The 22,077-nt window shown below is 36.0% G+C and overlaps 1 protein-coding gene across 1 annotated transcript in view; it reads left to right on the forward strand.

Moving 5' to 3' along the window:
- Window positions 1-1,652: 1,652 nt before the first annotated feature.
- Window positions 1,653-22,077, forward strand: part of LOC106463591 (dual oxidase maturation factor 1-like) — a 24,532-nt gene continuing 4,107 nt past the window's right edge. Inside the window, 8 exon segments of the mRNA XM_022391117.1 lie at window positions 1,653-1,665; window positions 3,855-4,058; window positions 8,478-8,535; window positions 11,624-11,758; window positions 12,366-12,428; window positions 16,054-16,097; window positions 16,099-16,208; window positions 17,230-17,441. Coding sequence (XP_022246825.1) covers window positions 3,891-4,058; window positions 8,478-8,535; window positions 11,624-11,758; window positions 12,366-12,428; window positions 16,054-16,097; window positions 16,099-16,208; window positions 17,230-17,441 — 790 coding nt within the window. The 5' untranslated portion in view covers window positions 1,653-1,665; window positions 3,855-3,890.

Below are 22,077 nucleotides of genomic sequence, written 5' to 3' on the forward strand. Positions count from 1 at the left end.
AGAAACCGAGTTTCGATACCTGTGATAGGTAGAGCACAGATAGCCCATTGTGTAGCTTTGTGCTTAACTTCAAACAAACAAATAAACTAGGAAACGAACCCAGAATTTAGCGTTGAAGGTCCGAAGACTAACCGCTGACCCACTGTGAGGCCTAACCTTATGAACAAGCACATATTATGACTCGTATAACATTTTTCTATTAGAGAGCAGTAAACAAATGCGAAAGCTGTAAACATTCCCTCGTAATAACAGGATAAAAGTAATTCAAAGCGGATATTTGTTTATTCTGAACATTAAATTTGCCCGATCTGTTTACTCCTTAATAACTGATAAACTGATAATTTTGCACACAAGTTACACAAAATTCCCATTACGTTTTGGTCCTTTGGTTAAAAATTAACTAGATTTTATGTAGGTTTCCGCAAGTTTCAATTTAAATGGCAAAGACGTATACTAATTATGTCTGCTGCAGTTAATGTACAAATATTAAAGTGTGTGATTTTAAGATAGATATCCAATACGAGATGGCGCTACAATCAGTCATTGGACTAAGGAATTATAAAAGTTCCGCATATTGGAAAAGTTCTTATCTGAGAACTTTTTTTTTATTATGACGAAACCAGGACGGAAATACATAACCGCAATGGATTTATTCATTCAGTAATCTTTATGAATAGTTATTTGAAATGTTTAGTACTTTGAGAGTTATTGTAACAGCTATTATGATTGATGCGAATATTCAACATAATATTTATCATCATGAACTAAAACGCGTCCTGTATGGATCGAACTTCGAACTTTAGATGTAACATGATGTTACCAGTTCAAGTCAAATACAGGATAAGATTTGAACATAGACGTGAAATGAAATAAGACATCGGGCAATCAAAACAATTATTTGCATCTATCAGTCTGTCGCTCGGGGAGAGGGGTCCAGTGGTAAATTTACAGACTTATAACGCTAAAATCCAAGGTTCGATTCTTTCCAGTAGACGGGGCGCATATAGTCTATTGTGGAGTTTTGCTTTACATACCTATCTATCCCCCTGAAAAAATCTTTGAATTTTATGTGTATTTCTATATCATATGTACAGTACTATGTTTTTACATTACATGGTGCCCTGGCGAAGATTTTAGTGGAAATATTGATATATTAAAGTATTTCTTATAGTTGAAACTCCTCTCTTATTTATCAAATAATTTACTTCAGTTAGCACCTTTATAACGCTAAAGTTTAGGTTTCGATCCCTGAGGTGGGCAAAGCGCAAATAAATCCATTTTGCAGCTTTGGCGCTTAACAACAACAACAAAAAAAAGGCCCAATGCTTCTTTCACTAGGAAGCGAAAAGTTCCGTCAGGCCATGGCCTGACCACTTATTCATGGCATGTAAAGCTACAACTTATGTATTAAAAATTGCTTCTTTTAATTCTACACATTACGCTGTGTATATGCAGTATTTTTAGTTAAAATGGTTCGAGATTCAATTTCATAGCATTGAATCTTCAAAATATTTGGGGGGCATGTCCCCAGAGCGCCCTAGAAATGACAATGTGGCAATGGCCTGACCACTCCAAATTTGCTTCCTATGGCATTTCACTTACTAACAGAATGACAATTCCAAATTTGAACACAAAATGACAGACGTGTCATATCAGTTTTGTTTTGTTTAGATTTAATCACTTCTAAAAAGTGACTTGGCTGGATAAATCATTATTGCCTAAACTGAGGCGTTTCTTTGATATATTTTCCGATGAGTCGATATTTTGGATATGTCTTAAATAAAACACCTGGTTTAACTACGAGACGAAACAGTTTGACACGATTCTGTAAACAATGTAAACTTCCTGGCGTACCAGATATTGATTGAAAGAGAAAATATGATGTTTTACACATATTTGGTTACGTACATACAACGCTAAAATCCGAGGTTCGAGTGGCCGCGATTAGCAAGGCAGATAGTCCAATGTGGCTTTGCTGTAAAACAAACAAACCCACATATTTGAAGACGTACTTGCCTGTGTTGGGTTAAATATTTCCTTCAATCAGTCGACGGTTTGTTTGTCTATTTGTTTGAAGTAAAGCACAAAGCTACACAATGGGCTATCTGTGCTCTACCCACAACCGGTATCGAAACCCGGTTTTAGTGTTGCAAGTCCGCAGACGTACCGTTGCGCAACTGGGGAGGGGAAATGGGTTAAGTGACGGAAATATTGGCTACGCATCCCTTACATAAACAGGTGCCTGTCGTTGGAAAAGTTTGTATTGCACGATAATTGTGTTGTTCTGAGTCTGTTGCTTTCACGTAGAGCACATTGAAGTCGGTTTTGCCATATGTAGCCTGTATCTATATAAATATAATAGTACTGTCTGTTGTCTGTCCATGTTAGATATTCAACAAAATTAGTGTGGAGGCTCATTAGGTCCATGCGGGGGTACATACAAATTTTCAGTTTTGCATTTTGCACCACTATTTCGCCCCCTGTTGATAGATCTTCACCAAATTTGGTATGGATGTTCACTGGGTTTATGGGGAGATACATACAAATTTTCAGTTTCACATTTTGTGTCTTGCAGTTTTTATGAGCGTCTTTGCGTTTTTCATAATTACATATAAGGGAAGCAGCTTTTCATGTCCTAAGATAACCTTTCATTAATCACGAATTTACATAAATTCTGTCCATGAGACGGGTACTCCAGTTAGTTTTTAATATAGTGTTGTTGCTGTGTTCCAGCTAGTTAAGAATATAGTTTAATTTATGGTAGGGGAAAAGTTAAAATAAAGAAAAAGGAAATAGCGAAGTGTTGGAATATATCAGCAAAAGTGTTTACAAAAATCATATGTGTTAAGTATATTAACGTCTAATTTATGATTAACATAAGTTCAGTAAACACAATGTTACATGCTAAACCTAGAAGTAAACACAATGTTACATGCTAAGCCTAGAAGTAATACACAATGTCACATGCTAAACCTAGAAGTAAACACAATGTCACATGCTAAACCTAGAAGTAAACACAATGTCACATGCTAAACCTAGAAGTAAACACAATGTCACATGCTAAACCTAGAAGTAAACACAATGTCACATGCTAAACCTAGAAGTAAACACAACGTCACATGCTAAACCTAGAAGTAAACACGATGTCACATGCTAAACCTAGAAGTAAACACAATGTCACATGCTAAACCTAGAAGTAAACACGATGTCACATGCTAAGCCTAGAAGTAAACACAATGTCACATGCTAAACCTAGAAGTAAACACAATGTCACATACTAAACCTAGAAGTAAACACAATGTCACATGCTAAGCCTAGAAGTGACCAGCATCAGCTTTCACTTACAAATGTGATAACGTTTATCTTACTCGGAATGATTTGCCCGAGCTGCCAGCAATGTGTTCTGCGCATGCGTTAGAGTTGGAAAAATCATCTCGGACACACTCGTCGAGAGAACGAGCCGTAAACGTCAGCTGATTAGTCGCTGTTGATGCAACATAACGTAATTCGTGGCCCTTGACCTGCTTTAGTGAAACGTTCAGTTAGAAACAAAATGTGGGCCAATATATGTATGCCAGTTATTTTTCTTTTGTTTTTGTTTAGTTTTAAGGTAGAAGGCCACTCTCAACGTGTTGGACCGAAAAAACTACAGAGTGAGTATATTTGAAGACCGCTTCACTTTCACTGGCACTCACTTATCCATTGACCACCACCACCACAGCACATGCTGCACGTGAGATCCGCTTGTAACGTTAAGTCAAGTTGAACTTCTTAAGACTCTTTGCTAAAACGACCTACGCTTACCTGATTATTCACAATTCTACAATAATTCAGTGAATAGAAGACAGTTCGAGTGTAGTTTTTTTTTGCTCTACTATTAGACTAAAACAATGGTGAAGGGTTGGTTCGATGCCTTCCGAAGTGACGGGGGCCCGACGTTGTACACTTACTCTAACCGGACGCCTGTGATCGAGGATATAAGGAATATCGTCATTTACGTCAGCTTCTCCACAGTCTTTCTTGCCTTTCTTATTGTGTTTCCCGGTATACGAAAAGAAGTAAGTACCAGGCGCCAGTCAGTGATAGTCAATCTAAACAGTGTTACTTACATAAAAGTACAGCGCGTTTTCACATTAGGAACTACCAGACAAAACTTAATCATTTTGTAGTCAGAACTACGCTTTTAGTAATTATATTTGATGTTGTTGTTTTTTAGAGAGGACTACTTTAGAGATAAGCGATGGAACAGATTTTAATTCTGGGGGTGGGGAGAACCCTGATTTGATATATGCTAACATTGAAGTCGAAGTTGAGACAGCGACATTCCTTGATAATTATACATCAATTTATATTATTTATTCAAAGGGGCCCTTCGCAACCAGGTCAAAATTTGGGGGAGGGGGCATGTGCCCCCCCCCGGTTCCGTCCCCCTGTGAGTATAGAGGACAAAAAGGATTTTTCATATTGTGACTGAATGTATCTTCACGGAACTGTTATTTCAACAATTCAGTAAACTCTGAACTCCCTTCGAAGCTGTTAATTCTAATTCGAATTGTTGAGATGTCGAGAGAGATAATTATTCTACCGCCACTGACGATGATTACAGTAAAATATGTTGGTAATGTAAGGCCACAATGGCCTTACTTTAATATTTACAATAAACTGGTGATTAAATAAGATATTTCGATATCTGAAACCGATCTTTTTTAGGCAAAAGTGGGCTTTCTTACGGAACTATTGTCAGTAAACTTCACCCCCCCACCCCACACACACACTTAAGAGATAGTTTTCAATACTGAAAAATTAACTTTCACATAATAAAAAAAATATGTAGTAAAAGCTTTTTTTTTAATTTATCCGTCTTTTTTTTTCTTTTTCTTTTTTTTTTACAGAACCCATACCCTAATAAAATGGAAGTGTACAGAATTTATGTTGGCCGCTTTTATAATGAACCGAGTATATTTTATGATTTTTTCATTTCAAATCAATAAATGTTTTCTGGAGGTTTTTCTTTGTTTACAGTCTACGGACTTACAACGCTAAAATCAGGAATTTGATTCCCCTCGGTGGACACAGCAGATAGCCCAATGTGTCTTTGCTATAAGTAACACACACACACACACACTTTGTTTACTGCATATGTGTTGAAAGACAGTAGACAGTTTTGGTACAAACGAAACGAGAATTTTATTATGATGGATTCCCCCAAGGATGTTCAGGGACAGGAGTGCCCCTTCATCCACCAATGTGGGGACAGATAGACGAGGTTTGTGGTTGTATTTACGGGAGGTAAAAGGATTATTAGATTCTTTCGAGGTTGTATGAGGGTGGGATAAGGGAAAGACTGGAAACTGACGCGAAAATGAATTCTTAGTTTGAGCGATGGTTAAACAGATATAAGATAAATATAAAATCATTCGGGAAAACGAAGGTTAAGGTCTGGTCTGTATATCTTCGATTACCCAAGATGGGAATACCTAAATAATCTTGTGTTAAGTAAAACGAAGGTTAAGGACTGGTCTGTATATCTTTGATACTCAAGATGGGAATACCTAAATAATCTTGTGTTAAGTAAAACGAAGGTTGAGGACTGGTCTGTATATCTTTGATACCCAAGATGGGGATACCTAAATAATCTTGTGTTAGGTAAAACAAAGGTTAAGGACTGGTCTGTGTATCTTTGATACCCAAGATGGGAATACCTAAATAATCTTGTGTTAGGTAAAACGAAGGTTAAGGACTGGTCTGTATATCTTTGATGACCCAAGATGGGAATATCTAAATAATTTTGTGGGGTTTAACTATTATTTATAAATTCATATAATAAGGAAAAAAGACAAAACTTCTTGGCTAAGAGATAAATGTTTTCGACAAGACAAATACAGGTTTCGTACAAGCTTATGTTATCAACATTCAAATCACGGTTAAATAAGAACCGGTCGTTGCCGTCGTACAGATATGGAGTCTAGCGCACCTTGCTATGTCACGCGAAACGAATTGTCTGCCTCATTTGTGGCAATAGTACTAGCTAGATTTTTTTTTCATTTAAAATTTATCTACGAGCCTTTAAGCCTAATCCAGAGTTAATTGCGCTGAAGGAATGAGCTAAAGATTAGTTCCTCCAAGTTAGCTCTGAGTCCCGTAACAATCGGGAATTTGATTTATACACAAGAGAAGTTAATCACGTTTGTCGGTGTGCACTCTAGGTAGCATTGCGCCGTCCCTAATTCAAAGTCACTAACCAATGGGAGGCAACCGCCCGTCAGCAATCACTTTTACTTTATTATTATTTATACTATTTTGTATCTTTTTAGCATTTAATTATTAATATTATTCTAACGCCCAGTACCTAATGTAAATAAGATGATCTTAATACTAGTACTTCTACTACAATTATATGCGAGAGGAGTTTGGCACAGGTCCTGGTATAGGCGCTCCTCCATCCAATAACCTTCTTAAAGTTAGTAACAGCCAAGATATGTCTTTAGGCTGATGTTGTTATCAGTAAACTTTTTACTGACGCTAGATGAGTTGATTTCCTGCCGTTAGTAGTAACATATGGTTGGTCAGTATAGTTACTGAATGTCAGTTTTGATTACCTTACCAAGCATTGGTATCTCTGCATGCTCTAACCCTAACTTAGTTTCAACGAAATGTATACCTTTCTCTCACCGTCTGTTTGTTTGTTTGTTTTTAATTATGCACAAAGCTACACAAGGGCTATCTGTGCTCTGCCCACCACGGGTATCGAAACCCGGTTTCTAGCGTTGTAAGTACGCAGACATACAACTGTGCCACTGGGGGGCCTCACCGTCTAGAAAAAAACAAAACAAAAAATAGAAATCCGTCAAAACGACCGTTCCTAACATTATGACAAAGCACGATTTAAAGTTAATATAAAATAAATACATTTTTGGTTTTATTGCTAACAGTGTTCTAATCTTTATTGATCTAAACTTCCAAGCATTTTTACTTGCATTAGGAAAGGGTCATAACTGGTTAATTCAGTGACATATGTTATGTGCAACTGAGGTTTTAAGAAATAAATTGAACATACAAACACGTAAAAGATTTGAGTATTAACGTTTAAAAATTTAATTGGCGTGGTATGTTTATGTGATTATCAGGTTGGTTCATCTAGTAATGCCCTTAGTAGCACAGCAGTATGTCTGCGGACTTACAACGCTAGAAACCGGGTTTCGATACCCGTGGTGGGCAGATCACAGATAACCCTTTGTGTAGCTTTGTGCTTAACTACAAACAAAAAAACAATCATCTGGTAACAGTGGCGTAAGTATGTCCGAAACTGAAGGGAGGCCGAACAAAAAGAGGGGTCGAATCAGCTAGAAAATAAATATAGGGGTCCAATTACTTTTCGGCCCGGCATGGCCAGGTGGTTAGGGCGCTCGACTCGCAATCTGAGGGTCGCGGGTTCGAATCTCCGTCACACCAAACATGCTCACGCTTTCAGCCGTGGGGGCGTTATGATGTGACGGTCAATTCCACTATTCGTTGGTAAAAGAGTAGCCCAAGAGTTGGCGGATGGTTGTGATGACTAGCTGCCTTCCCTCTAATCTTACACTGCTAAATTAGGGACGGCTAGCGCAGATTGCCCTCGTGTAGCTTTGCGCGAAATTCAAAAACAAACAAACCAATTACTTTTTATGCGGGAGGGGGTGCATCTTTTATAGTTACGCCACTATCTGGTAACATGACAAGTAGAAATTTGTTGACATTAGGCCATATACATTATCCTTTGATTCTACTGAAGTGTGATGCTCGGTTCTGTGAAGACAATTAACACACAACTTTCTCTGCCTCTTTATCCTCCTCTTCAATAAAACCCAGAAAATATGACTCTTTAAAGACGACTGACTCTTAATTTTAAAAACGTCGATGTAACGACTATCATTAGTCAGAACTACATTTTACTTTGATGGTTTATCGTACTAGGACATCAGGTTTTAATGTTCTTTTCACTTTTACTGATCAAGAACAATGACTAATTTAAGTAAATCGATTTTTAAGAATACTAAAAGAAGGCTCAGTAGTAGAACTAATTTTATTCTGTAAATTTAAATAGCTAACTGGTGTTTAAATGTTCAAACTGTAGAAAGTATTGATGCGATACTTTATACAATCAGCTTATCTGATTCGTTCTTCGGATTTTCTACAAAGAAAAACTTTGTTATATGGTGTCAGCCTCGTTCCCGAGTAGAAGTATTCTACAAATTCTACTTTTAATTAAATGCAACCGAAACTTTAACGATATAATATACACTAATATTAATATTATGACTTTATTTCAGCAGCTACAACTTCATTGCAATTTCCAGAAGTGTTGTGAAAAGTTTTACTATCTTTATTTAATATTCAGTTTCACCTGCTATTTTAAATATTTCAAATTTTGAGATATTTGAAATACCGTTTTTTTTTTACTTTTCGAATATTTATTATTATTTTATATATTTCTACAGAGACTTTCTACATTCGTATGTGTCACTATCAGTCTCTTCGTTGGAGCAGTGATTCTTGGTAAGTGTCTGTTTCAATCTTTGTTTTTTACAACACCTTTTTTGTGAATCTGTCTCCCAGTGGGTCGGCGGTAAGTTTACAAACGTAAAAGGTTTAATCAAGCGTGTTCGATTCCTATGGCGTACAGAGTTTATTGTGTAGCTTTGTGCTGCCTCTTTTGTTCGTTGTTTCATAATATCACAATTTAGCCTGAAGTTTAAATTGTAAGCTTACATTCGGTTTGTTTTTAATTTCGCGCAAAGCTACACGAGGGCTATCTGCACTAGCCATCCCTAATTCAGCAGTGAAACACTAGAGGGAAGGCAGCTAGTCATCACCACCCACCTCCAACTCTTTTACCAATGAATAGTGGAATTGACCGTCACGGCTAAAAGGGGCGAGTGTGTTTGATGGAACGGAGATTCGAACCCGCGACCTGCAGATTGCGAGTCGAGCTCCCCTAAACATCTGGACATGCCAGGCCACTTACATTTGGCGGCCATATTGGTTACCAATAAAAAAATAACGTGTTCGAAGTACCGAACGGACAAACAACATTTATTTTTTGTCATAAGGTGATGATAAAACAGTTAGCTTATGTAGTCGTTTGAATTTGACCATAACCTGTATTTATTTATTTATTTTTTAGAGAAAAAGCGAACAAAAAAACTTAAGTATCAAACAGCGGCAGACTTTGATAAACTTACCTAAAAACATTCTTGTTTATGATGTACGGATTACAGTCATTCTGCAGGTGTGAATTTCTTTGTGTGTATTGCATGTTCAAGTTTCAGGTTTGGTTTGGTGTTAATTTCGCGTTAGCCGTCCCTAATTTAGCAGTGTAAGAAGGCAACCACCCACCGCCAACTCTTGGGCTACTCTTTTACCAACGAATAGTGGGATTGACCGTCACATTATAACGCACCCACGGCTGAAAGGGTGAGCATGTTTGGTGTGACGGGGATTCGAACCCGCAGATTGCGAGTCGAGCGCCCTAACCACCTGGCCATGCCGGGCCTCAAGTTTCAGAATGGCTTATCAAAATACTGAGTAACCTAATGTTTTCACCATTAACACGATATAAGATGCTTAACACCTGACACGTTTTATAAATAGTAATAATAATTATTTATATAAAAAATAATATAATAATAATAATTGTTTTTCGAATATCAAAATGCCATAAATAGCTATCAAACGTTTACGAATTCTAATGATAATGATAATTTTTGTGATAGATGGGGAGGAGAAGGCAGGCCGGTGGTTAGCGGCCCACACTGTGGTTACGAGGTTCGCACCTTGTTCCGACAAAGAAAAAATAAAATAAAATAAATTGCGCTCCACAGGAACAGGTCGTGGGTGACGTTTCCTAGCTACCTTCCGTCAATTTTTTTGTTTTTAATCATGTTTGGCTAGTGCAGATAGCCCTCGAGTAGCTTTACGCGAAACTCAACAAACAACACAAACAGTCCAAATATACCATTTCATCAAGTTATTTCAAATCCCATCGGCTTTCCTTTTTAAAGTATTAGTTAACTCAAAATATTAGTAAACTTAAGAGATATAACTGCAAATAAGATGTAGAAATTGTTTATAGACATTAAAAATACATCTTACTCTTTAGCATATGGGATGTTAGGATTTAACTTTAGAAACTTTGGCCTTAAAACAAAGGTATTGTAATGGTTTCTATGTTGATCGAGCTATTTAGCATATGGGATGTTAGGTTATAACTTTAGAAACTTAGGCCTTAAAACAAAGGTATTGTAATGGTTTCTATGTTGGTCGAGCTCTTTAGCATATGGGATGTTAGGTTATAACTTTAGAAACTTAGGCCTTAAAACAAAGGTATTGTAATGGTTTCTATGTTGGTCGAGCTCTTTAGCATATGGGATGTTAGGTTATAACTTTAGAAACTTAGGCCTTAGAACAAAGTATTGGAATGGCTTCTGTGTAGGTCGGGTTCTTCTTGACCATTCATTAAAATTAATAATGGAAGGTATAGTCTTCATTAAAATTGATAACGCAAGGTATAGTCCACTTAGTGATGACAAAAATGTATTTCTTGTACTTGAAGTACCACGATTAACGGAACGAACGTTCATCAATAGGCCTAACTTAAACAAAAAGTCTAACAGAAATTTCATTTGCTAATTTCCTATCTTTATATCTTCGTTTAAACACAACGTCAATATTTGCAGCAATGAACTAATTAATTGACTGACAATAATAGACAAACCTACTAAATCGTGCACTGATTACTTATCAAATGAGTAAATCTCGTTAACCCACTCAAGCCTAACTCGTTTTATGATACTCGTGGCTAAAAGTATTTCCTCAACTTTGAAGGAAGTACAATACGTTAAGACCACGTCTATCATATTATTATAAACTTCCGTCTACAACAAAAATATCGACTACAAAAAAATACAAATAACCCTGTTAAGTGAAAGTTTTATAACGATACTGTTCATTTAGGCTCGTTATTAATTTAAAATATACTATCTCTTAGGGTATATGTTACGAAACTGTGTTTTTGTGTCATCAAAGTACTTGTAAACGAAGCGTAAAATGTCAGAAATTGAATGCACTAAAGTAAGAAAAATTAGGACAAAATGATGTATAATTAGCCGAGTCACACTTAACAGCAGGGAGTTTGCGTAGTAAATCGTGAAGAATTCGTTGTGCCCTCTGTTAACTTACTGAGTAACAGAAAATTTGCATCTGATTTTCTTAGATGGAACATAGGTAAAAAAATTAATTAACTATTCGGAAAACTTTGCAGAGGACATAATCTTTTTTTTTTATGCCCAGATATTGGTATGAATTCATGCCGTTTGTAATTTGTAATAACCTGAAAATTCTACCACGTTAATTTAAAAAATATGAGATTACTTCTTGTTCGATTTACCTTGTTTTTAAGTTTTACAATACGAAAATCAAGGCTAAGTTTGCTTTCCAGCTTGTTCTTCTTATAAAAAGTTGTACTGTAATTACTCCTAACACTACTTACTTTATCATTCATTCCCTATTATGTAACATTAAAATAGAACTATTTTGCTCAATTATCTATTTACAAACTGACATATTATAATTTCTTTTGTTCTAGTCTGTAACTTCGGTTCTGATTGGCATGTGGCAGAGACTACGATATACACTTCTCATCATGCGTTTTCCACCCAGAAGATTGAAACAGATTTAGGGGTACACATTGGTTTGAATGGTGTTAATATAACACTCAGGGGTAAGTATGAACAATGGTAAACGTAAATATAAAAAAATAACTGAGAATGAATATTTTACGAAAAATAGCATTCAGGGTCAAGTGTGTATATTAACAGCGAAATTTCTTTCGTAAAGCTAAAAGTACCATTAAATCTTTAAATGTGCCATTGTTTACTAATATCCAGTTCTATAGTTTGTATTCACAGTGTAATAGATTTGATGCTTAAAAAAGTAAAGTGTAATTTCTTAAGAGTTAGTAGCCTAACTTGGGCACTTTTCAATCGTTCAAGGTATTCTGTGCATGTACTTAATTTACTTTTATCAACTACTGGTGGGTCCAGGGTTTTCAGAAGGCGCCTGTTGTAAGTAACAAGAGATTACGGAAAGCCGTAATACGCCTCCAGCTCCAAAGGACTTCCTTCGTTTTTTTCATCATTTTTTTATTTGTGAGGGGTTGTGGGAAAGCCACAACGACTACGTCCTGTGCTGTACCCACCAGTGTATCTTGTTCTAACAGTGTCGTTTGTTGCTATTATATTTACTTTACCGAAAAAAAAAAATCAGTACTATACTAGTAGCTTTAAACATTAATAGTAAAAGATATTTTTTGTTTTGATTTTGAACAGCTATGCCGATAAATTCTATATTAGAAGACATAAATTACAACGAAAGATTCAGTTGGATTGGAGGTAAGTTTATTTTTATACATATATATATATCACATGTATGTGTGTAACTGTCATAATGCAATGCAATAGTAATTGAATGTTGGAACGTTATAAGTTGATGCCAAATTTCAGTTTAACACGAAAAACTTGTTTATATTTTAATTAATTTTTTTTATGTCTGTTTCTCAAAACTGGTCCAAGTAAGCCTGAACAATTAATAAGGTAGTCCATAACTTCAACAATCGCGTATAACCTAGAATTTGGATTCGATATGAAGTAAGTGAAAAACTTAGTTTTTTTATTGGTATGGGGAAAAAATATAAGTTATTCTATGCCTTTACATTCTTTTCACGTTAAGGTTATCAGATCTTCATACGTCAATCTTCAATACTGATATATCACATTAGTTTGTCTGTTTTATTTATCAGTTTTCGAGATTTTTTATAAGCAGCTAAAAACTATATTTTTTATTACCAAATACTAGTTTGACCATACATTTGTGGCCCCCAGTGACTCGGGGGTAAGTGTGTGTGTGTTGGTAGATCCTGGCTGTTCCGTATAAGTATTGAAATGGAACTAATAAAGAAGCAGGAGCTTCATGCTTGAACGATCAAATTAATTTGTATTTTAATTCACGAATGGTCCTTATCATGTGCCAAAGTTACTGTTTTAGTTTTGTCTGGTTCAAACGAAAGTGTATACGTGAATTGGATGAAGGCTCTCGTTGCTTTAGAGCCTGCAGTTAAGTCAGTGTAAAATGAAATATAAAAATGCTAAATGTTATAGTGACGGAGCCATGCCATAATTGGTCAGGCGTGTGACGTCATCATCAGGGTAAAGATCTCGTATTCAAATTCTAATTTCCTTTTTTAGTACATTTTAAATAAAGAAAATATGTGCAGTACTTATTATTTGAGAGTACTGACATTAGTACTAAACTTAACACGTATATGTTACAGAGTAAATAAGCAACTCAACTTCCTTTAAATTAAGCAGCAAGGAAAAAACAGCTTTAAAAATCACTAGCATCAAAACAAGTTTTAAAAACGTATATCTTATCAGTTTACTATATTTCTAACTGCACTACAGTATTAACAACTTTATGTTTTATAAAGTTTAGTCACCTCGACCTGACAACACGAATACCAAAAAAAAAAGACTTTCATTGTATATTATGTAAATAATAAGCATTTTAAAAATGTGTTCGTATCAAACACACACGATACGATCGTAAAATGTATCTTATTAAGTGTTATAATGCCATATTCGTGTCTTAATAAATACGTGAGGTATGACAAAAAAATTTCACCATTTTAACACTGGTGCGGTCATACGGAGCCTGACAACAGCTCCTGATGGAAAGTGACAGAGTGTGTACTGGGTGCTCTGCGAGAGTTATACCAGTGGACACGATCACAAACAGCCAGCATATTCTCTGATACTCTGACAGTTTGATTATGAAAGACAATTTCGGGTGTAAAATTGATAACATATATATATATATATTATTATTTAGTTTTTGAAGCGTCGGGGCTCAACTCCAATTTCAGGTGCTGGAGCGATGCTTCTGCTGCACTGCACCCACAGGTAGAAACAATTATCCATCACTGTACTGGCTAGCAATACAGTAGTATTTGTTCTCTGTACTGAAGATGTGTTGGGTACAAGTGACTACCAATCAACACACTGGTTGACAATACAGTAGTATTTGTTCTCTGTACTGAAGATGTGTTGGGTACAAGTGACTACCAATCAACACACTGGTTGACAATACAGTAGTATTTGTTCTCTGTACTGAAGATGTGTTGAGTACAAGTGACTACCAATCAACACACTGGTTGACAATACAGTAGTATTTGTTCTCTGTACTGAAGATGTGTTGGTACAAGTGACTACCAATCAACACACTGGTTGACAATACAGTAGTATTTGTTCTCTGTACTGAAGATGTGTTGGGTACAAGTGACTACCAATCAACACACTGGTTGACAACACATCTTCAGTACAGAGAACAAATACTACTGTCTTGTCCACCAGTGTGTTGATTGGTAGTCACTTGTACCCAACACATCTTCAGTACAGAGAACAAATACTACTGTCTTGCCAACCAGTGTGTTGATTGGTAGTCACTTGTACCCAACCCATCTTCAGTACATAAAATACTACTGTATTGGGTACAAGTGACTACCAATCAACACACTGGTTGACAATACAGTAGTATTTTATGTACTGAAGATGTGTTGGATACAAGTGACTACCAATCAACACACTGGTGGACAAGACAGTAGTATTTTATGTACTGAAGATGTGTTGGATACAAGTGACTACCAATCAACACACTGATTGACAATACAGTAGTATTTTATGTACTGAATATGGGTTGGGTACAAATGACTACCAATCAACACACTGGTTGACAATACAGTAGTATTTGTTCTCTGTACTGAAGATGTTTTGGATACAAGTGACTACCAATCAACACACTGGTTGACAATACAGTAGTATTTGTTCTCTGTACTGAAGATGTGTTGGGTACAAATGACTACCAATCAACACACTGGTTGGCAATACAGTAGTATTTTATGTACTGAAGATGGGTTGGGTACAAATGACTACCCCGTCAGTACCTCTACTCCACATGGAAAATGTGCATAGTATCCATAGGGTAAGGGGGAAGGGGGCTGCTGTCAGTATAAATAATGTTTACTGAAAGTATAATTAAAGTTTGTTTGTTGTTGTTAACATAGTTAAGTGAAGACGTCATGCACGGATGAAGTGGTTTTGTGTACACTTATTTGATGATTGCAGTGACTAATTGTGTTCAGAAAGACTTTGATGGCGTCCTTCCTGGCGGGACAAAAGTTTAAAACTGTGTTTTGGATGTTACTGCCAATAAATCGAATTATATTATTGGGGTTTATTTCTATCTCCGTGAATTAATGTGTGAGAAATTGTCATTTTATGAAATGTTGTTTTGTGCCAGAATTGAAGTGAATGGCGTAGTTTATTAATGATGTTGGCTGCACGTTCCATATCTTTTATATCCATACACACACCTCCCTGTAAGCTTAGCAATAAGCTTGAGGGTTTATAACGCAAAAATTCTGAAACAGGTCCATACAATGGTCAGTTCTGTGGTTAACATTGATTAAGACCACCCCTTTAAGTCCATTTAGTGAAAGAAATTGAAAACAAAAACGTACAATTATGTAGCTCAATATTTTAATACGGAGACACTAAACAAACAGAGAATTTTTTTTTTTGCAAATTCAAGAAGATAAACGCTATTGTGGCGTTAAATCAGTCAATTTACAGTTTACAAATACAAAAATCAAAGGTGTATGTATACGGCGTGTTGTCCTTTACCAGGTACTTATCTTGTTTCGCCAGACGAATTCTGTAAAAATTACGCTCTCATTGCTCGATGTGTACCACGTGGTACAGATTATTCAGCTACTTAAGATAATGCGAAGCAATGGAACAAATTGAAACAAGTTCTAGCGATTGAAAATCATAAAAATCGAACACTTGTCGTTCAGCTACGAAATACTCTTTGATAACAATTTGTTTTTAAATTACATAATTTCCTCTTTCTTAGTTGTGACATTAGATGAAATATTAATATTCGAATTTTTCCATCTTTTAGCCACAGAATTAAAAGAAGAGTACAGAGAGGCTTTGATCAAAGGTTTTACCGTTTCCTATCCTAACCATAGCTGAGTATTTGAGTCAGGATTTGGAAGGATTCTGCTGGGGACGTCGATATCGCCAAGCTGGATATTACTCTAATATCCTTCTGTGGTAAGTGTTTACTGGAGTCACCCAGAACACGTAAAGTTTGACTTTTATAACTATCTAAAACACTATAAATACGACGAAGTGATAAAAAGTGGTGTAGGGGGAGGAGGAGGAATTATAAGATAAAATGACAGATGATTTTTATATATTGTAGCATTTCGCAGTTATATAAAATGAAGTCTTTCTTTCGGAGCTATCAAGAAGCAATTAGTCCTAGCGGAATACCACACAATTTTTGTATGGTTTTAAAAGTCGGTGAATTTTCGTTGTACATAGTCCTAACTAAGATGAAACATTGAAATCGTGAGGTGCTTTACTTAGAACCAGCCTTGGGAGAATTAAAAAAATAATGTTTTAGTCAATATAAAAATATTTGAATCTCATCCATTACTAGCACAAATGTGTAATTACTGCTGTTTTGAAAAAAGCAGTGACACAAGATATTATTTACACGAGATATCGCCATCGTTGACCGCAGTGGCTGTGCGAGTACTGATTATATGTCTCGTCCATGGTAATTGGTGCGGTGAAGACAGTTCAGCCTATCAGCGTGCGTTAAACACCTTGGAAGTATATCGCTCGTGATTGCGGTGTAAAGTAGGGTAATAAATGCCAGATGGCGCTAATTTAGTATTATTTATTATGCTAAATGCTAATATATTTTTAGTTACGCATTTTTCTTGATGATTTTGGATATTTTATATGTTTTGATTACTGTTATACAAGCATATATATATAAGTGCAGTATACCAAAGCCACCGGCCAGGATACGCCACTGACTAGTATTGTGTAGTGCAAAGAAAATTCTTAACAAACAAGATTTCTCCACGTCAACAACCATAAAACAATGATTTTAACACACAATAGCAGTGACCTTGTTATAATGATTGCTGGACCATCAGCTCTTGTGTTATTTCTTGGTGTTTTTAGTATTCTCTAAGGTACGAATCATCAATAACAAGTTTTGCGTAAAACCTAAATATTGTAGAAATTTGTTAAGTTTGGTCATTTCTTTTGTCACCAGGACGGCTTTCTCCTTGTGGTTGTTGATGAACATACTGCTTTGTACGGTGCCGAGGTATGGGGCGTACTGCATGCAACTCACTGGTGGAGTCATGCTCTTTACGAACGCCGTCTATGCCCTTCTTCTACCCAGGAAGCCGTTAGTGATTCCTTTTGAGGGAGGGCTTCTAAAGTTCCATTATGGGTGGTGTTTCTGGCTCCTCTTGGTAGCGGGTAAGTTCTTTTTGGTTCAATTGTGTGCATGGTATTAAAATAATAAAAGTTTTCCAAATAAATTAGTAAACTTCCCTATAATTATATTCTTTTTTTTTTTTTTTTTTTTTGAGTAGAACTACAATGCCCCTCAGCAGTGAACACGACACAGGAAATTTTACTTGTATTAAAAAATACTCCCGTTTCAATCCGTGCAGTTGTCAACCATTCTACAATTAACACATGAACTGCCAAGGTTCGACCTTCTCCAGTCTTAAACCTTTTGACCAGATGGTTATAGCGCTTGACTCGCAATCTGAGGGTCGAGGGATCGAATCCCCGTCCCACCAAACATGCTCGTCCTTTCAGCCGTGGGGGCGTTATAATGTGGCGGTCAATTCCACTATTCGTTGGTAAAATAATTGGCTGTGGGTGGTGATGACGAACTGACTTCCCTCTAGTCTTTCACTGCTAAATTAAGGACGGCTAGCTAACGCAGATAGTCCTCGTGTAGCTTTGGGCTAAATTCAAACCAAACCTTAAACTTTTTAAACTATTCTTTACTTCCCTTTACAGTTGTCTACAAACACAAAGCAACACTACTGTATTTAATGCTAGTTAAATAATAACTTTTTGTTTGTTTATTTAAGAATGATTCTTTAATATTATCATTTGGCGTGTTAAATAAAATTTTTGGTGGCTGTAAATTTAATGTTTCTTTGAATTCCGGAGGGAAACTAGTGGACACCTTTTAAAAGCTTACAATAATTACTGTATAACTAGAGCAGTGGTGCGCAAACATTTTTTTATGGTGCATGCCTTCCTAATGAAGCGTTTTGTTGGCTACTCCCCAGCGCCCCCTATGGCCTATTTGTGTTTATACTATACATGTCATTTCCCCATGTTAATTGTTGTTACTGTATTATTTAATAGTAGTAATAATTGAATGTGAGTTTTGAAAAGTTATGTATTTTTAAATTTGTAATTTCAAGTATATAACTTGGGTGCCCCTATATTCATAGTTGCGCGCCCCCTACAGTTTACGCACCACGGAACTAGGATACAGCTTGCGTTTAAAAGTTTAGATAACTGCAGTATTAAATAAACTACCAATTTCAATGTTTTGTTCTCACTTGAAAGCTGTTTCAATTTAATTTTGACAGTTTTTCTATTTTACGTTACGTGTCTCACAAAGGACTTTTTTTTTTTTGTAAATTCTTCAGCCTATTACGTGCTTCTAGCAAACACTAGGCTGGTGTTTGGAACCTTCTTAAAAATAACTCGCTATTATTGGACACGCTTAGCGTTTTCGTAATACGTTTAAAATTGTACAAAAAAGAAAAAAAAGATATGTGCCTTATACGGATAATTGCAGAAAGTTTATACAGACCGTACCATGATTATTTTCTATTAATGCATTTCACTGTATACGTACTAACGCTCACTGAAAATAATGTATTTATCAAACAGAAATTTTAATTATGTTAATGGCTCCAGTTTTATCCACTCTAGTTTCAAGCTGTCAGAATATTTGAACATTTTATTAAGGGGTTAGTTTGTATTTTGTACAAAGGAAAACTGGAATGATAAGACTCGCGTCAAATCTAGTGTACTCATCACAAAGTCACAAATCCAGTGCGCTCATCACAAAGTCACAAATCCAGTGCGCTCATCACAAAGTCACAAATCCAGTGTACTCATCACAAAGTCACAAATCCAGTGCGCTCATCACAAAGTCACAAATCCAGTGTACTCATCACAAAGTCACAAATCCAGTGCGCTCATCACAAAGTCACAAATCCAGTGTATTCATCACAAAGTCACAAATCCAGTGTACTCATCACAAAGTCACAAATCCAGTGCGCTCATCACAAAGTCACAAATCCAGTGCGCTCATCACAAAGTCACAAATCCAGTGTACTCATTACAAGCTCACAAATCCAATGTACTCATCACAAAGTCACAAATCCAGTGCGCTCATCACAAAGTCACAAATCCAGTGTACTCATCACAAAGTCACAAATCCAGTGCGCTCATCACAAAGTCACAAATCCAGTGTACTCATCACAAATCCAATGTACTCATCACAAAGTCACAAATCCAGTGTACTCATCACAAAGTCACAAATCCAATGTACTCATCACAAATCCAATGTACTCATCACAAAATCAATGTACACATCACAAAATCACAAATCCAGTGTACTCATCACAAATTCAATGTACACATCACAAAGTCACAAATCCAATGTACTCATCACAAATCCAGTGTACTCATCACAAAGTCACGTACTCATTTTTTACAATTACGTCAAAAGACCCGGAGACGTAGCACCCCCACTTTTACATATTTGACTTGCATAGCAACTGTAAGTTATGTTAATATATTATCTGTATGTCTAGCTAAGCACCCCAACTTCTAAACTCCTTCCCACACCACTGAAAAAACATTTTCACTTTCATATGCGCAATTAATTGTTAATTAAAGAACAATGGACGCTTCTATAGCGAGCGGTCTACACAGTTACTGTCATCGTCACCGTTTTAACTCTCGTTTATTTGCAATTGGCGCCATCTATTATAAATAACTTAACAAAGTACAAAATATATAACGTTTTGGGGCAAATATAATCGGAATGAAATAAATTCCAACAACCAAAACTAGCACAATTATAACCTAAATTTAAGGTACTCTTTCGGAACACACAACTTATTAAATTATTATTTGTTGAACAAAAACGTGGATAGATATAAATCATTTAGCAAGAAATGATGCTTTAGTGAATCATTAAAATGGTGATGACGATAGTATCTGTGTAGACCGCACGCTATAGTAGCACCAAACAATGCAATGGCATTTTTTACTCGGGCACACATACATACCTTTCAACACTGAGAGGTGCCAAATCGGGAGACTTTTTTGTGAAGGCACTGCAACAGCGAGTGGCGTTCCCTGAGGGGGTGGGAATGCTCCACCAGAAAATTTAGAGAAAAAAAAAGGTACACCTTTACGCATTTTGGGAAATTTCAGACACTCATTTACACTTATAAGATTGAAACTGATGTTTTCATTTACAGTGGGCTTATATACTAATAGAATCACAGCTAATATTGTTATACAATTTTATTGTAAGAATTGAAAATTAATAAAAATACACATATCCTGATTAGCGTTCTTTGTTATACTCGTATGATGCACTTTTAGCATCTTCAATACCTGTTCGCTGGGCTCGTATTTACTGGCTGAGAAGTATGAGTTAATCTTACAGTTTAAAAGGACACATACTGCGTCATGCCCTAAATCAGTCCTGTTACGATCTTTCTCACCATTGAAAATGCCCTTTCACTCAATGCATTGGAATGTGGTACAACAAACAGACAGTATAACACACAACGATGTTACACAGTAAATATTTACTTTATCCTGGTTGGCTCTATGTGAAGTTGAATTTTGTGACTCTATTCTTTTTTGTTAAATTATTAAAAAGGTTGATATCGGGAACAGGACTCCATATCGGGAAAGTTGACAAGCCTGCACGTGTTACTAATAAGTTATACTTGTTCCTTTAAACAAATACATAATTTAAACTTTCATGATATATTAACATATTTTGGTTACTGGTTCGAATACGTTTCTGAAGAGTTTGAACTGTTACCCAAACCACATGTGATGAATATGTATTGGTTGCCTGCTTTTGGTGAGAGGAGCATGCACACTTAAGTTACTAGCGCTAAAATGAGAGTCGACCAATGATAAGCAGTGAAACGTAAATAGAGAAATATACATGAACTACACATTGGTAAAATAATGAGTTAACTGGAGAAAATCACACCTGTGACTTTGGATGTAGGTCATTTGTTAAGACTCACAAGGTAGGTAAATTAATATGTAGTATTATAACTTTTATAATACTTTTATTTGCGAGCTTTTGGCCCTCTTACCGAAACCTTCATTGGGCAACAATGTACTGAACAATACAAATTCATTTGTCCATTTACAAGATGTCAGTTATTGTTACGATTGTTACCTAGACGCCTGTTTTAAAGCAGTGTTCCACAGATAAAACGAATCTTTATTGCTCAGTACACTGTTGCCCGTTTTAAGGCAGTGTTCCAAAGATAAAACGAATCTTTATTGCTCAGTACACTGTTGCCCGTTTTAAGGCAGTGTTCCATAGATAAAACGAATCTTTATTGCTCAGTACATTGTTGCCCGATGAAGATTTTTGCCCGGTAAGAGAGCCGAAAGTTCGCAAATAAAAATATTTTAACGTCGAGAACAGACCGTATAATTCCTCATATTGGATGTAGGTCATTGGCTCAATAGCTGACAAACCTGCTTCCTGATACAGTGATAGTTTGCAGGTGTCGATGAAAGTGTTCTTAACAGTAATTTAGAAATTGGCAACCACCATTTAAAGTGCTTGCAGATCGCCTAAAAAAATTGTGTTGAAATGGAGAAACAGAAAATAAATATAGGGGTCTGATAATCATCTGTAAGTGGAATACCATATTAGTATCTCAAATACCAGTATAAAGACGTTTCAAAAACCAGAATGAAAACGTTTGCTTATACTATTATTAAGAAATTGACCACCGCCGCTTGTTTGTTTGTTTGCTTGTAATTAGGCACAAAACTACACAATGGGCTATCCGTG

This window comes from Limulus polyphemus, unplaced genomic scaffold, assembly GCF_000517525.1.
Source record: "Limulus polyphemus unplaced genomic scaffold, Limulus_polyphemus-2.1.2 Scaffold1442, whole genome shotgun sequence".
Classification (NCBI taxonomy): domain Eukaryota; kingdom Metazoa; phylum Arthropoda; class Merostomata; order Xiphosura; family Limulidae; genus Limulus; species Limulus polyphemus.